Source organism: Poeciliopsis prolifica, unplaced genomic scaffold (assembly GCF_027474105.1).
Source record: "Poeciliopsis prolifica strain line A6 unplaced genomic scaffold, Auburn_PproV2 SCAFFOLD005, whole genome shotgun sequence".
Classification (NCBI taxonomy): domain Eukaryota; kingdom Metazoa; phylum Chordata; class Actinopteri; order Cyprinodontiformes; family Poeciliidae; genus Poeciliopsis; species Poeciliopsis prolifica.
In genome coordinates this window covers 9,788,809-9,807,967 of record NW_026562380.1, presented here as the reverse complement: position 1 = coordinate 9,807,967, position 19,159 = coordinate 9,788,809, and the positions used below count along the sequence as shown (strand labels likewise).

The window sequence follows — 19,159 nt, the reverse complement described above, 5'->3', positions numbered from 1 at the left end:
AAAGAGAATTATTGAGTGAAATTATGTTTGCATGCTCTAATGAAAACCTCTAGTCACAATGTAAAACATATTCATAGAAGACAAATCAGTGTGTTCTTCGACTTTGTCTGGATTCTGCTAGGAGAGGTGTTGCTTACCCTAAAATTAAGACAGGAAAGGGTAGAAAGAGGAGGAAGAGGTTGTAAAGTGCAGCTGGAAAACAATTGGATATAATTGACAAAAAGTTGACGGCAAGGAGGAAAAACAAAAAGCACATTCTGAAAGTCAAAAGGCCAAAGTGGAAATGTTTACCTGGGATTCTTTGGGCTGCATGAGTAAAGAGAGAGTCGCGCATTACAAAACACAAAAAACAGATTTCCAAAATTAATATTAGGTCAAACAGTACAGTGGTAACATCTGAGAATGTGTTTCATCAGGCAAAACCTGTTGCATCAATAAAAATTATGAGCAAATGTTTCAGGGGACTGAACTATGTTCAAAGCTGGTCATGACAGCTTTGAGCGAATTAAAGCATAAAAACAGCAGCGGATGAGCAGAACTGGTGAGAAATTGCTGTACATCACCATGGTGACTGAACCTGACAGTCCTCAGAGACTTGGACATTTCTGATTCATCAGGTTGAGCTTAACAAACAGCCTGCTGCTCCATCTGTACACCATCTCAGAAACGGTGTATGGAGCGATGAGTAACAGGAGACGTACAGGCAGGCAAAGCCATAATGGCTCTGCATTAATGCATCCATCTACATTTTAAGTCCTGATGGTGCTGTCAATTAAGCTGAGTGCTGCTGTCTATTTGCTCAGAATGGATGCAGGAAGCAGCATATCAAACATGTGAAAGAGGTCCTGACCTGCTACTTTATTTGATCAAGTTTCAAACAATTGAGAAACCCATTTCACTTCATTTTGCACAATTTCTCACTGTCCCTAGAAAAATTCAGCTTTACTGTTATTTTAGGACAAAGCTGCCCACCTTTCTTTTTTTTTAAATCAAGAAATTAATAAAAAAAAAAACCTTCAAAGAAATGTTTTCAGAGAAATGTTTTGGCTGAGAATTTACCACAATTGTGTCTGTGCATATTCTGAAGAAAAGCGCAAAAACCAAAAACAAGGTCATGGAGATTGCTACTCTTACAATCTCTCTTTACTACTGTAAAAGCCGACTTTACACTTACTGACATGTGCTAATCTAATTAGACATTCATTTTAATTGTGGCAAATTTTGATGAATTAATTCAGTATCAATTACTCCATGTTACTCTAATTTGCAACTAATGTTAGCTATTAAAATTTACAGATAATTTTTTTATTTTAAGCAAGAAAAACGAAAATCGACTTCTTCAACAAACTTGTTTATTTTCTTCAGTTTTAAACAGTAAAGTCCCTTCATTTTTCAACACCATTTTGGTGAGGTAAGTGATTATTATGGGGCAAAACTAATAATAATTACACTACTAGTTTATACAGTTTTATGCAAAAGCACGTTTTAGATAAAACGATGTCTGTAAGAAATATTCATATAAAAGATAAGTGAATTTCTTTTTATTTACAGATGCTGTCTGTTGCCAGATTTTATCCAGTGTTAAACTAAAGCTAACAGCAGCTCTCAAAATGGCCTGCATCCTCCTCAAAATGTTTTTGTTTTGTTTTTTTCCACATGAATTATTACATTTGTTGCATGCCGAATAGTTGGCGAGCTGCTTTGTTCAGCTTTGGTAATGTACATGCATGTGTCACGACGACAGATGTAATTTCCCCTGGCACACACAGATGGTGTGTAATGAATGCTCAGGAACACATGCTCACAAGTCATGCCGCATTTGTCCTTGTGAGGATGCTTTGCTGACTCAGTTTCTTCCCTTCTCCCCGACTCACGATGAACTGCCCTTACAAACTAAACATCTAAACCGAACTCTCCCTAAACAGCTGAGCATCTTTTCCTTCACGAGTATTAAAATAAATACGAATGCATGTGTTTTCAATCACCACTAAAAAGATATTTATCTCTGTTGTGATTCTGCACATGAATTACACACAACTCAGACCACAAGGGAGGCTTTCATGCTATCTTTAGTCTTGTAAATGCACGAGTGAATGATTTGTAGATTACTGAAAATCGCTACTGAATGGTTCATTCAACACAGTGCATGGTCTAACACAGACATTTATTGAAGATTATGGCTAGTCTTTAGCGTGCGTATGTTTTTTTGTGTGTGTGTGTGTGTGTGTGTGTATGTCTGCAACTCTGCTGACCGCTTTTAATTTCCTCTGCCGTTCTGTCGATGAGGACGTAGAGCGACCAAACCACACAGGTGATTGCGATGACGTGGAAGGTAACTGAGCACATGATCTTTCTTCTCTCGCTTGCCGTCATCTGAAGTTTCTCCCACTGCAGCAGACGGATAAGAATATGCAGACAGAAAGCAGATGCAGTCTTTTAAAGGTGGCACTTTTTGGCGATAAATGCTGGCTGTGAAACATTCAGCTGCTGAGAGGAAGACCCGAGTTACACAGCATTTCTCCGCGAGGTTAATAAGACGCAGAAAGAAAAGTGGCACGCTGCAACCCAGCTTACTGGGGAGCAGCCAGCTGTTTGCCAGGCAGCTCTGTTAACAATGCTGGGAAAGAGCCCAGCAATTAAAAAAACAACAACAAAAAAAAACCTAAGTGCAATCAGATTATTGCTGTAAATAACTGCTGTGCTTTTTCAAAACACCCAAATCCATTACTCCAGTCATGAAATTGTACAATTGCAGGGTAGGTTTCATTAAAAGCGACCTAAATCCTCAGTTAAAAGACACCTCACACTGTGTCCATCATTCCCATTTCGTCGTGATCTTCTCTTCACGCTTCTGTGTGAAAAACATCAACATTCACCCATGGGGTTGAGGAGCTATTAGAAGAGCAGCATTTGTTTAAGGCCTTTTGTGCAGTTAATGAGGGGTGGAAGAATTTTAATTAGAGTGTCCGGCTATCTTCAGGCCACAGCAATTGATAACAACCTCTCAAAGATGTATGCTTCCTCTAAGCCATTTCAAATGAATCATTTTCCTCCCTTACAGAGCCCCGCTTCAAAGCACACAGTCATGGTCGCGTTATCTGTGTGACAGATTGGAAACGGTTTTTCAGCTTCACGGCTTGCCAAATTAGTAAGAACATTTGGAAATGGAGCCAGAACAAAACCCTGAGTGAATTTATCAAAGAAATGGAGTGGGGTTCCGTTGGCTCTTCCTGAAATGAATGCAAACACAGTCAGTCGCACCTTGCGCAGTGGTTTGAGCTTTGTCTCCATGATGAACTCATATTTGCAGAGCTCACAGCAGCGGGTGTCTGAGCTCTTGATCCACTGCTGCAGACAGCCCTGGTGGACGAAGCGCAGACTCCCTGTGCAGTGGCACGGTGTGATCAGAGGACTCTCGTCATCTCCTTCACAGTGACAAATCCTGTCAGAAACAAAACATATCCGGTCAACACGTAACTGGAAGAAAGTCAACTGATAAAAAGAAGGCAGAGGGCAAGGAATCGAAATGAGAACGATCCAAAAAGGTAGACTCAAATATGCAGAGTGCCATCTCAACATAGACTACTACAATTTTCACAATTTAGAGGGTTTTTTTAAAAACATGTCTGAGGAATTATTGGACTGACTGGAGTTATTTCTGGATGTCGATACATCCAGACAATACCTGGATTGGCAACAGGTATTGCCAATCCACTACCTGTTGCTTCACACTGCTGGGCAGATGGCTAAAAGAAATCTAAAACACTTTTCCCTCATAAAAATCCCCCCCCCAAAAAAATCAAGACGTTAGATTCTATGGAATATTTTCTGGCTGTGAAACCCGACATGGGAAGTGAAGAAATGCCATGCATTACTCCTATTGAAGAAGAAAAACTAAATCTTGCTGTCAGTCAATCTACTTGTGTGGTCTGGCATTTTGGTTTGTGGCACACTTCACATGTTAGACTGCAAAAAGCCAAAGAGACTGCCATCTCAGGAGCTGGGAAAACAAATTATTGACGAGTTTGTTGAAGGGAAAGGATGTAAGACCATCTCTACACAGCTACATGTTCCTGTGACTATGGTTGAGCAACCTACATGGATGCAAGAGGAAAATTGATGGCAAATTGAATAAATTAATAATAGTGGTAAGAAAGCCAATTACAAAAAAATCAGAGGGAAACTCCAGAATCAAAGTTCATGAGCATCATATTGCATCTTTTTTAGTTAAAGCCAAAGTGGACTTAATGGACACTAAAGGGGAAACAACAGTCCGGACAGCAAATCGGAAAGGGAAAATGCTGTAATTGGCCAAAATGCATGATGGCAGGTGAAAAAGCTTTTAGGATACAGTCCTTTGGCTATATGAAACAAAGCTGGAGGTTTTTGACCAATCACAGCTCCATCTTCACCTAATGGCCCGAGAGTGAAACATGAAGCAGGCTTCAGATTAAATCTGGAGGAGACAATAAACTCTTAAGACCATCGAGGTATTCTTGAGCAAAATGTGCTGCCGACTGTCTGAAAGCTCAGTCACATCATGTTTCCTTCTACAGTATAATGACCAAAACACACAGGACCAGGACACACAGTCAGGCCCAGTTTATATCTGGTGCTAATATGTATCCTAAGTGATCTAATTGTCTGTGGATAGTGTTAAATACAGATGCAAAACACACACAAAGCTGCATTAAGCAATGTTTCCTCCTGAGACACATGTCTGCATTGCTTTGCCCCTTTGAACACTGAGATACGTTCAAGGAGCCTTACCTGGATGACTCAGTGGGGGGAGAAAAAAACCAAAAAAAACATAAACAAGAAACAGCAGCTGTCAAAATGAGTACCGCTAAGCAGCTATCTGAAATGAAGGATTCTTTTGAAGAAATCTTTGAGATAAAAACCCTCTTTATCCTCAGCGATAATGTTTTTTCAAAAGTTGCGATTTATTGATTCGTAGACGTCAGGGGGGAGACGGATGAGTCGATGACTTTCTCTCAGAAATTTTTATGCCGTCGTTTCTGGACCCGACTGAACCTGCTGCAGTCTGCTCATTATATACATACTTTTTCAAAGCACAAAGCGTCTGGAATGCCAAGTCAGATTTGTGCAGCTTTTAATGCGTTTCTGTCCTGCTGTGTTATGGGTTAATGTCTAGTTTTTTTCCCCTCATGTCACATCTGTTAAGTAACCAATTTAAGATTATAAAAGTCTGTGGCTGACATAACTTCATAAAGTTGTGACTCATATGAAACTCCTGCATGTTTATATCTGAACACCAGCGGCCCTGCTGATTTCTAATCTGACAACCCAGGCACCGGCATGGCTTTATCTGCACGTAAAGTGGTCAGGTGACATTTTAATGCCAGACAGACACATCCAGATTATCCGGGATGTATGTTGACAACAGTAATGACCGCTTTAAAGGGTTGTGGAACAGAATGTCAAGGCGACCATCACTTTTGTTCCGGACAAATTCATTAGTTTTCAATGATATTCTTTTGGTCCATAATTCCAAAGCAATGCTGGATTTTCAATGTTGATTCTCCAATTTTAAAATTCTATATATACAAATACTTATTTCAGTGACATTTGTGGGTTTTTCATTTCAGGGTATCAACAATTTTGTCGTAGATGTTTCCTGAGCTTTGTAGATGCAGATGATCAAGACTGAAGTTTTTCCTCCCCAAGTCCAAAATCCAGACTACTGAGGACATCAGGGTTCAGGGATTAGTCATTCATACTAGAGAGGCATGCGTAATTGTCTCACTTCAGTCTTGTGTGTGTGTGTGTGTGTGCAGATGACACAGTCCAAAAGATTGTAGACATAATGCACTCGTCCTCATGTGAGTCCGGGTCTGAAATTGCTGTAACTATCAATAAACGGTTGAATGAACGGAAATCGATTCGTCAATGCAACGTATAATCTCTATCAAACCATTTCAAAGACGAGACGGCAGAAAACCGATAAGATCTGCGAAGACTGTGACGCGGACCAGCTACTGGGCAGCAAGACGGTCACATGTCTCAAAGGAAACAAAAGAAGTTAAATACTGCTCTAATGGAGAACAACAAGACCCCCATGTCCACAGAGGCCTCATTGATAAACGGATCAAAAACAAACACCCACAAGAAAAATCAGTCGATTTCCCGAGCCCTCATTTCCCTCCGAGTTATGTGTGAGGGAGCGTCGCCGTCTCTGCGTGCTGCGGCAGGAAGCCGTGCAACACCTCTCTGCAGAGCACGGAGCAAACAAGCGGCGAAGGTGGAGATTGCAGTGGGAGCGTGGCATTCAGATGGGATCGCCTTTATCGCGCAGTTCGAGAGAGGATAAGAGCAGGAGAAGAAGCACATGCGCCTACACATGTTAGAAAGTGAAGAGAGCAAGCAGGATGATGCTTATTTGCAGCCTCGACCTTATCTGGCCAAAGCGCCACAAGATTAAAAGAAAGTGAACAAAGGTGGATAAAAATAGGTCATTTACCACAGAGGAGGCGGTGGAAGGAGCAACGGATTAAAGCAGAGAGGAGGTGCAATTAGCATCTCCAGCGGAGGCCTTTTTTATGCTTGTGGGCTGCTTTGTTTACATTTTCCACAGATAAGATGATGAACTACAGACTCTCATCCTACGCATACTGTATTCCTATTGAAGCAAAGGGGGGAATCAGCTCGGGGAAATGGACCACGTTGGTGCTTGTGTGAAGAATTGGTGTTTGACATGAACAGATGAGAAATTATTATTCTGATAGAGATTTAGCTTTTTTTAAATGTAGGAGGGAAAAAATCCCAATGAAATCCCTACACCTACACTTGAAGTGTAAGAGCTCAGAAAATAAAGACAAAAAAGGGTCTGCTCACGAATGCAGACTGTGTGCTAACAGCAAACAGGTTGACATCATTAAAGATAAAAATCAACAATTCTTGCTTTGTCATCCAGGGTGATGTGCACCTGACAGCATTTTTGCCACAAACAGTTCATTCTAGAAGCATTTAGCAGGGGAAGCTGAAATTTAATTTGCATCACTCGGGCAGCCACAGCGCACCTTCCTTCACAGTCATTTTACTACATTAGAGGTGATGCCAAAGTATGTCAACATGAAAATGTGAGAAGCAAAACAGAATTGAGAGATCACAAGGACTACAAGCTGAGATAGAAACAAGCCCTGCGAGAGTACAGTACGTCCCTGCTGAGGCATTTGCTTTCTTCCCGTTTGGAACCTCATTCAGCTTCCTCATACTTTTCTCCAGAGGTATTCAAAATGTCTGAACTGCGGTCTCTAGCACGACGCTTTAAAATCCTGCCCTCTCTCCTGCTCTCATCACCAAGTGTGTTTTGAACTTTGTTTTTCAACCAACACAGACATTTTGTCGTTCCGGATTTTGAGATATTGAGCTTTGAGCATTCAACGTGGATACTAACACACAGATCAAATAACTAACCTTGGCTGCTAAAATTAAAAATGTGTTGTTTCTTCTTTTTAGCTGATTAGTAGTTTTTTTGTTTATTTTTGGCTACTTTTGTAACTGTTGGACCAAGTCTATATTTGCAAAGAGGGTCTAAAAGTGAAGGCATATTTTCATGCTCGATATATATTTTATGAAATCTACTATAGATTAAATATCTATTTACACTTTTCTTTAACTTATAACTTGGTCATATTATAAGCTGAAGGTGTTTTCTGGATTGAATTCCATATAACAATGTTCCATGTCATTGCTAAAGACTGTGTTTATTTGTATTACAACAAGCTTGTTTTTTAATACATATTAGTACTATTACTATTGCAAAAGCAATACAAAACCTACAAAGTGATTGAATGAAAATGTAATGCCAATAAAATAATGCACTTAGGAGAAACACTGTTTTATTCCTTGTAGCAGCAACTTTATAAGCAATGTAACATTTTCTACCAAAAGCCTGATAAAATATAAAATAAAGTCAACAGGAATTGTTTTTAAATGTTAACGGAAAGATTACTGAAATGATCTTTGGTGTGTTTTTTGTTGTCTGGCAAGATGCGGAACAATCCTTACGACCTTTCCCAACGCTGCAATGTGTTGTTAATCAAGGCCTGGCTAATGATTAAAGTGGAAAAACAAGATTGGGTACTTCCTCAGGTGAACTCAGGTCTTGGCTCACACTCCAGGCCACCTGACCGAGCGGTTGGGACAGGGTGTGTATGTTTGCACACGTGTGTACAATAGGAGGCTACGCAGCCTATTTGAAGCCCATAATCTCTTTTGATCTCTGATCTGTGTCAGCCCACATCTAAGCTCATGTTTCTTTTCTCCTTTAACGTAATGAAGTAAGAGGAGCGCAGGTACAGGCCATAGCTGAGGGGGCAACACAGACATAATTGTTGTCTGTCTGAGCGAAAGACATAGATCACTTCAGTCCAGTGAACTGTCACAATATCGACAAACGGACGGTGTAACCCAGACGGGCTCGGTGTCGTGCTTTCGGCCACTAATCATTATCTATTGCCTGATCTTCAATCAAATCATTCCTTGTAAGGCTGCACACAACTGGCCATGTGGTCCAAGACCTGTGTTAAATAGATCTATTGTCCACTTCTTACCACAGAAACACGCTCCACATGTCAGAACTATTACATTTTCAGGACTGACCTGCTGCCCTGAGCATTCCCACCAGCCCTTATTCTCAACTTCAAACATCTGAGCGAAATCAATCACATTTTCCTTGAGACTGTAGAGACACTTTACCCCATCATCGATCTAGTCTAAATGAAAAACTCTTAAAAACACAGCTTGACAGCAGACCTGGGGGAGAAAATACATGGAAGAGTCTTGAGACAACAATGCAGTGAAAATAAATGGAATGAAATGACAACACAACCAACATCTTGTTCTACACACACAATAATCCTGGTGGTTGGGAAGGGGATGTTTACGTTCAGCGACGTGAAAAAGTACTTGCTCCCTTACAGTTTTCTTTTGTTTTGACACACTTAAATGTCTTAGATTAAAAAGAAAAAAGTAATGAAAAAGGCTGCCAAGTATGATTTCATTTATGAGAAAGAAGCCATCCAAATAAAGTCCTAAGTGAAAAAAGAAACACCCCTAAAACTATATGGTTTTCCAATCAAGTTTCATCACTACATTGGGGAATTTGTCAGCACAGATATCCTCTGTAAAGGATTTGAATGGGATTTAATTTCAAACATAGATTATGGAAGTCAAAATTATTCAATTTCTTTTATTTTTAGTCATTCAGAGGTGGACTTACTGGTGTACTTTTGATCATTGTTATGCTCCATACTGTGCTTGAGCTCATGAACTGATCATAAACTGATGGCCAGATGCTGTGATTTTTATGCCAGATGTAAAAGAAGACACACCTTCCAAAAAATGGCCACTTCAGTCTAGTCAGTCCACAGAATATTTTAAAATTTATGAAGATGTTTCTGGTGAATGTGCACATTTTGTGTTCTTCTTGATAATTTCCTTTCGCTTGAATGCTGAAGTCTGGCATTAACTGAATCAGATGAGGTCTGCAGTGCCTTAAATTTGGTATTTGGCCCTTTTCAAACCTTTTTCTGACCAAAGGACCAGATGCGGTGCGGGTTGACCATTAGACATTAATGTGTCTAATGGTAATTCTGGTGAGCTGAGAACTCCTGCAAAGGACCCTATTTACATGAATGTTTGTTTCATGTAACTAGTCTGGATACAACTAATGAAATTAAGCCAAAAAAAAAAAAAGTGATTAACTTCACTGAATGAAGAATTTAACAAAAGGAGCAACAATGATGATGATTTCAACAATTTTGAAATAAAAAATGGCACAAAACAAAAGAAACCTGGAGGAAGGGAAAAACTTTTTACTAACACTGAAAAGCTGTGCTGCGTCCTTCTGATTACCGGCTCCACTCTGAGCAGAGTTTTGAATGACAGACACTGCTGGGCTGGGTGATTACGCTACGGGAGGAGGAACTCTCCACTACTCCACTGGTCTCTGGGGAGCACCGCCACATTAACTGTACGATGGAGGGTTTCAGGGCTGTAGACCATCCAGACAATCACCCACCTGCAGCAGTCCCCTGATAGAGAATAATGTGACAGTGGCCCTGATTTCTCCGTCAAAGGCGATGAACAGCATTCCAGGTCTGTGTCCTCGTCCATATAGCACAGCGGGGCTAGAAGAGTCCCAGACACGCTGACCGTCTCTGGGGTCGTTGTCTGGCTCGCTCCCTTGGAAGGTGATCTACTATGCTCCACTTCGAACACACTGTCATCTCCTTGTGAGAGGAAGCCTGACTCTGTGCCTTCTAGCAGCATGCTGCAGGACTTGGTGATGTGGAGGTGGGAGGCGTAGCTTCCCAGCTCCGAGCACTGCAGGCTGGCAGAGGTGGAAGATCGGGAGAAGGGAAGGAGGAGACGAAGGAAGTTCGAGCCTGGAGTGGGAAGAGGCTGGAGGAGACCACTGGGGTGAGGAGGAGGAGCAGGAGCAGATAAGTTGCCCAACATGTATTTGTGGTTGTCAGTGAGGGAGGGGACAAGATGGAGAGTGGTGCGGGTTGAAAGTGGAGCATCCCTGCTCTCCCTCTTAGGCCTGGCGACCGGGTCGTCTCTGAGGATTTTGCTGTTGGGACACGCAGCATGCTCAGGCTTCACAGCCAGCTCTCCCTCTGAGCATGTGCGATCTATGAAGTGCAGCCCGCGACAAAGGGTGTCCACCCGCTGACCCACGTCATTCAGAGACAGAGAAAACTTGAGGGAGTTTTTAGGCTGAATGCTGACGGAGGCGGGGCGCAGCAGAGACAGCCAGTCTCTCTGCTTGGTGCACTTGGAGCCGTGCAGGGAGTCTGCGCAGACGGTGGTCACTGAAAGACCGTCAGACATTTTACCGTTGGCGTTCAACAGGACCACCGCAGTCTGTTTCTGAGTGTCCTGATCCTGACTGCTGTAGTGTTGGAGGTTTGTGTTTATGCGTGTGTGTTTATGAAAGAGGATCATATGATAGACAATGGGATTAGAAAGTGGAGAAAAAGACAAAAAAAGAGAAATGGAAAGGACAATCATGTGCTTTAAAATGGAGAAACAACAAAAAGGACGATGAGGTTGACTTTAGCTGACTTTGATCTCAAACTGGATCTGGACATCATCTAAAAGTTCATTGACTTCAGCATACCAATTCACCAAGCTAAACTCGTAGTAGATAATGTCTTTCTGTGAAATGAATGCAACCCTTTATTTAATAATGATGATCTAGAGAAGGGACTCTGACCACTGAGCGACATTCATTTTTCTCCTCAGCTCAGGTTAAGTATTTCTAATATTTCTGTTTAAAACTGGCTTAGCTCAATAAATGCACCAGCTGCTTAAACACCCTGTCAAGGATGCAAATATACTTGTGGTATGTACACCCTTTTCTACCACAGATTTTCTTTCAATTACATTTTCCATTAATATAGTGGGATGTAGCAGTCTGAACAGGACTCTACCAACAAAGTAATTTGAGAAAAGAATCTGACCTTGAATTTTATTTGGCTGTAGACCATAATCAAACTTGACAGACTCACTCTGCATAATGAATCCATAAATGTCTTTTTTTTTTAAAAAGCAAGATTCCTAAAATAAAATTTTCAATAAAATTCTAACTTATTGCAATCCAAACTGTAAGTGATGATCTGATAAAATACACTTTGCAGCAGTTTACAAGCAACCCTAGGAAGACTCACAAGCAGCTTAAAAGTACAGGGAAAGCCAACATCACCCACTGATGAGGAACTTCACCGGTAACATTTGCAGAAATAGATTCAATTTATAAACAGCTGTCAAGGGTAAATAGAGAGATTTGAAGCAGTTTGTACCTGCAGATGTCCTGGCTGGACGGGGAAACGGACGTCCTTGAGAAACTGCATGGGGCGTTGACTGAGGTCGGGCTTCCCGCCTGGAGAACAGAAACATTCAGGGAAAAAGAAAAAGGCTGTTCAAGACAGAAAATGACATAATGTGAGCATCAACACTCTACTGTTACATAAACTTGAAATAACCTCGCACGTCGCACCCAGTTATATTTCTAGTGACTGTAGTTGTCTTGTGGGGTGACAACAATCAGGCTTCTGAATCCCATTTAGTTTTTCTTTTCTTTTTTTTTTTTACAGAAGGAATCAAAGCATGTTGAATACTGATGCAGAGGATAAGAAGACGAGGGGGGAGGAGGAAATTCCCAACACTGACAGTTAATCTATTGGATTAGAGTTGTGGCATGAATATTCTGTCTGAGAACAGAACAGAGGAGGTGAAAAAAAAAAAAACAGGCAACCATGAGGAGAGATGCTGATGAGACCACATGCAGTGCTGAGGAAAGACGATGCTGCAGGTGGTGAAGGTAGAACCAACGTTTAAATGACCTGAAGCTTTTATACTTGTGGAAAATATTGTAAAGTAAAAATGTTCACGGAATTTAATGGGATATAAACAAGCAGATTAAACTTCTTTTAACAAATAAAACTTCAAGCCGGTGATGGAAACGTGCATTCAAATCTGAGTCAAAACGTTAAAGAGACACGTGCATCAGAGTGAACAGCTGAAATACCATTATGTAACTGGCCTTAATTTTACTTGTCCAAATACAATACAGAGCATAATTTTTAAGGTTGTATTTGTAAAATAATATTAAAACCCATGCATCCTTTACCAGTGCTACTGGATTTTCAAGACAGAATACATAAAATGGCTATAAAACATAAAAGTTTGCAGTTGTAACATAATTCAGGAAGAATGAATACTTTTACGAAGCATTATGTAGCTTCTATTACCTCTTAGAAAAGTAATACCTAGTTTTTTGTGACAAAGTATAAGCAATGAAGTGATTACCAAACTACTTCAGAGCCAGGAACTTTGCTATTATTCACCCACTTTGAAGAATTTAACAAATGAGGTAATTACACTTCTTCTTAGCACAAATCACTGTGTGGTTCACACTGTGATTTGTGAACCACACAAATCACTTTATGTGGTTCACACAAAGTGATTTGTCTCCTCAATCACTCTGATCTTTTGTCTTGAAACAAGACAGAACTTGCACATCTTTTAAACTTGTATTATCGTAACTCGATACAGGTCTATATGTACCATGAAACGGTCTTCTGACCACTTCTTTTTTCAGTTCTTACTTCAGTTTCACTCAATAACATAATTAAACACTTGTGTGTTTATTGATGCAAATAAGGTGTAAACCATGGTCTCAGAGATTCAGTATCTAACAAAGACACTTTCAACATGAGACTAAACACCCAACGACTTCATTTCCTGCTAAAGTGAAATTTATAGCTCATTACCCAACATGGATCAATGGAAAACTCGATGTCCAGCTACGCCCTTGAGCATGTGCAATCTGTGTGTGCATATGCTGCAAAGTTATAATTAAAAAAAAAAAAAGCTTTCAGCTTCACACCAAAGGCCAAACTCTTTTCTTTGTTCCGGTTTTCTTTAATTGTCTTCCAAAGTTACCGTTTCACCAAATCCATTTGTTCCTCCTGGTTTAATATTTAACTATTTCAGGTGTAAAGATCACACTAAAAAGATAGCTTAGTAATAACACAGCAGTGTGTTGTAAAAGTACGCAGCCATTGAGCTTATTCTCATCTTGTCTCGTTAAATAAAACACAAATTTATCGTATTGGGATTTCAAAGATTTTTATTTGCACACGGTTCAGCTGTGTGGTATTTAATCTCATAAATCCAGGATTTTGTGAAGGCTTTAGGGTTTGGAGAACATTATTGCACAAACAAACCACAGAGAGGATGGAGAAAAAGTTGAGAAGCAATTTAAATTATAAAAAAAAAAAAAAAAAAAAAAAAAAATCAACCTTTTCATGGAGTTCTGTTTATTCCAACATACAAAAAATGCAAACTTGCAGGGCCACGCCCTTGCACTTAAACTAACTGAATGCACAACTATTACAAATCTTGCCTTCATGAAAAGCTGGTACGAATGACGACAAAATGCAGGGAATTCCTGAAGAATAAAAGATGCTGCAGAAGACTTGGCGAGATTTAATCCTTCAAGTACAGTAGCTATAAACTTCAGCCTGTGTGAGAATGCATCATGTTAAAATAACCCCAAGCGCAGTACAAATTATAATCCAGAAGCTGTGGCAAGTGTAGACGATGAATGTTTACAGACACAATCAATAAAACCTGATAAAATCTGAGCCTATTTGCATTAAAAGGCAAATGGTTCACACTCATGATGTGTAAAGCTGATAAACATAGCCTGAAACACTTGCAGCAGTAATTGCAAAAAAAAAAAAGAAACAGGTGGTTCTACAAAACAATGCATCATGTGGGCTGAATACAAACAATCTAAAAATATGGAAAGTTGAGCATTATTTTCCTTCCACTTCACAAAATATGTTCCACTTTGTATTGTTTAGAAATACAAATGCCCCCCCAAAAAAACAACCCAGAACACACCGATACAAACAGATGATTTATCTAAGTTATTCCTTGGTGGCGTTATTGTAGAAAGCTTCTGGAGGTTTGTCATCTTTGAAAGCTTTGCTCCTTTCAATCATTCACTCAGCAAAGTCGCGCATGCTGGCCAATAAGTAACCAGCAGCGACTCTGAACAGTCAGACAACAGGGTGGCGAGGATATTCCTGAGATTTTAATGATTAACTGCCTGCCATCTGTCTGAATCTCCAGGCTTTTATGAAACATCATCTCAACACGTGCTGTTTTACCTCAAACATTCTGTGTTTTGATAAAACTGTGTCCACTAAGCAACAATGACTTTTTTCTTATCTCCCTCCTCAATTTTCTTTTTAATCCCCGTGCGTCTCACCTGCCTCGTGTCTCAAAAAGTGATGTTTTTGATCGAAACAGACAAAGCCAATGTGAAAAAGACACAAACAGGATATGAAAATCAGAGTTAAAAACAAAAATAAAAACGCCATTACAAAAGGCATCAGGGTGAACTTGGCCTCGTCAAAATTAATTTCATATCACAACAATTTAAAAGTTCTATTGATGATTTCCTCAAGGAGAAAGCTGAGGAAGAAGTTATCTCTCCAGTCCTGCCTGTCAGCACGATTACATAAGAGCCACTGATAAGACTCGATATCGAGCAAGCTTGGGAGAGGAATCATTAACTCTTCCAGATTGCATTGCCAGAAAAAGGCTTTGTCAGAGAGTTGCTCTCTCCGGCAGCCATTCAGCACTATCACTTTTATCTCTTTTCTTTAATCTGTGTTTTTAAAAACTGTTTATCTACACTCAAGGTCCCATCGGCAGCCACTGATAAAAGCTGACAACAGTGCTTGTCTGGGGGTTAAAATAACCAAACAAATATCATCTGGCCACAAGCAGGACATAGTGATGGAAGGTCTGTGTGGCCTGAAGCCACAGCCAGTAGCTGATTAGGCTGGATTAACACCCATCTCTGACCTTCATGCAGATTCATCACAAAACTCATTTATTACGGCCCTGCTGAAACATGAAGCAAACTGGAGTAAACAGTTCATTTATTCAGTGTTTAAATCTTCATTTTCATCGTCTGTGGAGCCCAGAACTGTATCTGGCAGCTCAAAATAGTTTAAGCGTCTTTACATCATAGGTGCAGTACCACACACTGAAAAACACATTAATAAAACGTCCCTGTTGTCGTTGTGATGAGCAATACTGTATGTCTGGTGTATTGTGGGAAAGTCATTCAGCTCAAACCTGAGATGAAGCGAGGAGATGTTTAAATATTGAAGCAGCCTATAGTGATTACACCCCAGGGCTGTGTAAGCACTCAACCTGAGGTAGGTGTCTGTGAAACTCAATCACTGGACAGCTGCAAACTTTTCCATAGTCGGCAGACAGAAGCCCAGGCTGAGGTATATTTTCTGGACCACTTCTTAAAATTGAAGTGATGTACTAACATTTTCCTTTCCCAGTGAGACTCTTGAAAGACATTTAGGCATGTAAATTGGACAACTTAAGAGCAGTAGTCAGTGTCAAAGGCTGATTTGCTTGATTGGCCAATTATTTCTCTGGCACTTTACACTGAATTATGTTTTTGCCTCAGCAAAGGCCCTGTGTGTGTGAAAAACTGCTGTACATTTGGACAAGCCTCAATTGTGGCAGCTTGAACTCTATTAGAAGAGGGAATGTTTTAGCTTATTAAAAATTAATAAAACCGCCTACATGTACCGATTTTCCACATAGCACTTTCCATCTGTGTATTTTTTGCGATTATTTGAGACATTAGCCTGGTTTTCTTTCTTCTTTTTTTACTTGGATAAAAAGCAGTCATTTGCCTGTGAGTGCGATCTGTATTAACTTTGTACTTCGTTTTTCTCTGCAGTAGAAAGTTCACCAAGTCAGTGATATTGCACTGATGAGTCATTGCAGTGACCAAATCCTTCTGGTTTCCACCAGTCAGCTCAGAGTTCTGATTTTCTAGTCAAACTGAAACAAACATGTGCGCCAGCATCAAAAACGTACCACAATTTGTCATTTTTTTCAAAATGGGTAAAATCAGTTATAAATAGTAGTTTAATCTTTTTCTCCAACTTTGTTTTCCTCCAATAACCCTCTGACAGTAATTTGGGAGCCCATGCTGCCTTTTTCAGCTGAGGAGCAAAAACTGCCTGATCAGAAAATAAATCAAATAAGAGCCAAAAGTGCGGTGGAGAAAGTAAAACTGATTTGCAGAGGGCGGGGAACAATTTACTTTACATGGTGCCTGCTGTAAGAGCGCTACTCAAACTGAAGAGAAAGAGCCTTGTGGAGATCTGGAAGGCAACACTGTGCAGAATGCTAAAGCAAACGGGCCCATTCTGTGAACATACCTGCAGCTCTTCAATTTATAGCTTCTCCAGATGCGTCGCTGAATGTCAGTGGCAGTCCAATGAATCCTGAGTGGCTGCTTTGTGGGCTTATGAGGACTGTTAATAGTTTAATTCGTTCCCAAAACCATGTGGGAGGCATTGCCAGTTTCCTGGCTCTGTGCTAAACAGGGAAAGGGCTCCAGCTAAGCCTTCTGACCTCGCCGGGTGGAAAATCAACTCATGCCAAATCGGTGGGCAATCTTCAGCCCACACCATGTGCTCAGATAATGATCCAGAGGTGCTTCTAAACATATAAGCGCACTCAAATCTGACCACTTTCACAATTTCCTGATCATTTTCTTTCTGATGACCTTTATAAACATGAATTGAGCAAATAATGCAACAATAATTGGCTTTATGACAATCCATTTTTGTCCCATCCACACAGCACCATTATACCCCCACAGTGACAAGTCCATTGATGGAGGCAATATCACGCTTATGAAAGAGCGTACCTTCTGGCTAAAATGTTTTCCTATTTTCTGAGGCTCTTATGTTTCTCCTGACAGGTATTCCTCTGGTAGTTTTGCACACGCCTGCAAATCTGCAGGTTCGACATATTACCACAGCAAACTTCGCAGAAAACATCAAGCAGCCCCTCGTTGGAAGGATCACAAGCATCTTGTTAGGTCATCAACACAAAAATGGAGCAGGATGCGTCGACAGCATGAATAAATTCTTTGTACGTGCGAGCTCTCAGATGCTCTAAAGTGGACCGTTGTGCCAAGATGTTATGAAATACTCCTCCCAGGCTGAAGCTGTAGTTATTTATACAGACCTATCCGTTAAGTGGGTCAACATTTAGATAAAACAGCATTCTTTTCTCTTTTTGATGAGCTGACATGATCTAATGTTCGATTCTGAGCCATTTGAGGTAACTCAGCAACACTTAGATGTCCTCATTTCCAGCTCTCGAGTTAAAGAAGCTGAAATTCAGCAAGGATTATTTATGAAAACTTGTATCTGTGGCACCTCAAAATAAGGCACATGTGCGATTTAACAGAACACATAATCAGTTCTGTATTTCACAGTGATTCAGTGTTGCAAGACAAATCAACTTGACCTACATTTTGTGTTCTTGCTGCAAAGGGAAGATTTGAGTCGCTGCCAAAAATATGAAAATACTTCATCTCATCCTGCCAATACAGCAGAGAGCGAGGAGATTTATAAATATAATGCATATATGAATAAAAATCTCACTTCTCTACTCTTGCAGATCTCAATTGAAGCAGCTTGGAGGAGACATGGTTTTGAAAAGACAGACCGCTGCAGAAAATGTATAATAACCCTGCAACGAGTTGGACTATTGGCGTCATCTGTTAAAAATTTTATTGAGTTACTTCTTTGTCTGGATTTCCAATTTAGTCTTTTTTTTAAAAAAAAAACAGATAAGCACTCTCGTCCATCCAGAGAACAATTAATCCCAATTTAAAACCTGTCCGTCAGTCGCATTTCCCTGAAGGGGGGAAAAGGAAACACCATCTGGCAGCACAACTGCTGGATATTAATTAAAGCTGTCAAACTTAAGCGGATTCTTAATACTTTATGTCTATCACTTCATTTAACACACACATTTGTCAGAGGAATGATGGTCTAGGTAGGGCATTCAATGACAATGTGTCTGCTTAGGGACAGCCAAGGAAATCGTGGTCTGAATTAGTGAATATAAGTCCTCAAAGAGAGGATATCATTAAACCTATTTATGAAAATGAGACTGGGACAAAATTACAGAAACGCTTTCTTTTAAGGTGACAATCATAAATTGTGTATATTCATTATGCAGACGGTGATCTATTGGGCGATATATTTCAAGTGTTGATTACTATTATTACGGCGAACAGCAAATTAAGAACTCAAAGTGTAGGTTCGCATAAGTTTTTAACATTACCCATTAAAAATAATAAACAATGCAGAAATGTTGGCATGCTGAGAAGTATGGCAATTCACTGCCAAGTATGTGCACTTGAGTCAATTACATTTTTACACCATTTTCTTCCACTTAACTTTTGAATAATACTCTGGTACTATTCCCGATTCATTCAGGAAATGTTCAGTTGTCGCTAAACATTTCAGTTTAGCGACAACTTGAAATATTTAACTGCTGATGACCAGACCAAGACACCTCCTGTTAACTGACTGCTAGGGATAAGCACCAGAATTAAACTATTAAAGATATGAGTTACGCTTTTTGAGGGACAGAAGTAAATTAATTTCTCAGTTATATTTTGCCAGCTGTAAGACACAATATTTGAGCTGTTTATAGGTGGGCATTTTCAAAATATTCTCAACTTCTCTTTTGATAAGTTTAATTGGTG

At 40.1% G+C, this 19,159-nt stretch overlaps 1 protein-coding gene across 6 annotated transcripts in view; it reads right to left on the bottom strand.

The window, feature by feature from the left end:
- The window catches only part of marchf8 (membrane-associated ring finger (C3HC4) 8), an 86,488-nt gene that overhangs the window by 5,166 nt on the left and 62,163 nt on the right, over positions 1–19,159 (bottom strand). For 4 of the 6 annotated variants that reach the window (XM_055029310.1, XM_055029313.1, XM_055029311.1 and 1 more), the window contains 5 exons: positions 11,832–11,911; positions 10,046–10,921; positions 3,262–3,442; positions 2,253–2,388; positions 292–306 (listed from right to left, as the gene is read on the bottom strand). In XM_055029310.1, coding sequence (XP_054885285.1) covers positions 292–306; positions 2,253–2,388; positions 3,262–3,442; positions 10,046–10,921; positions 11,832–11,911 — 1,288 coding nt within the window. The remainder of the gene's footprint in view (positions 1–291; positions 307–2,252; positions 2,389–3,261; positions 3,443–10,045; positions 10,922–11,831; positions 11,912–19,159) is intronic. The other 2 variants (XM_055029312.1, XM_055029315.1) reach the window with 2 other exon arrangements.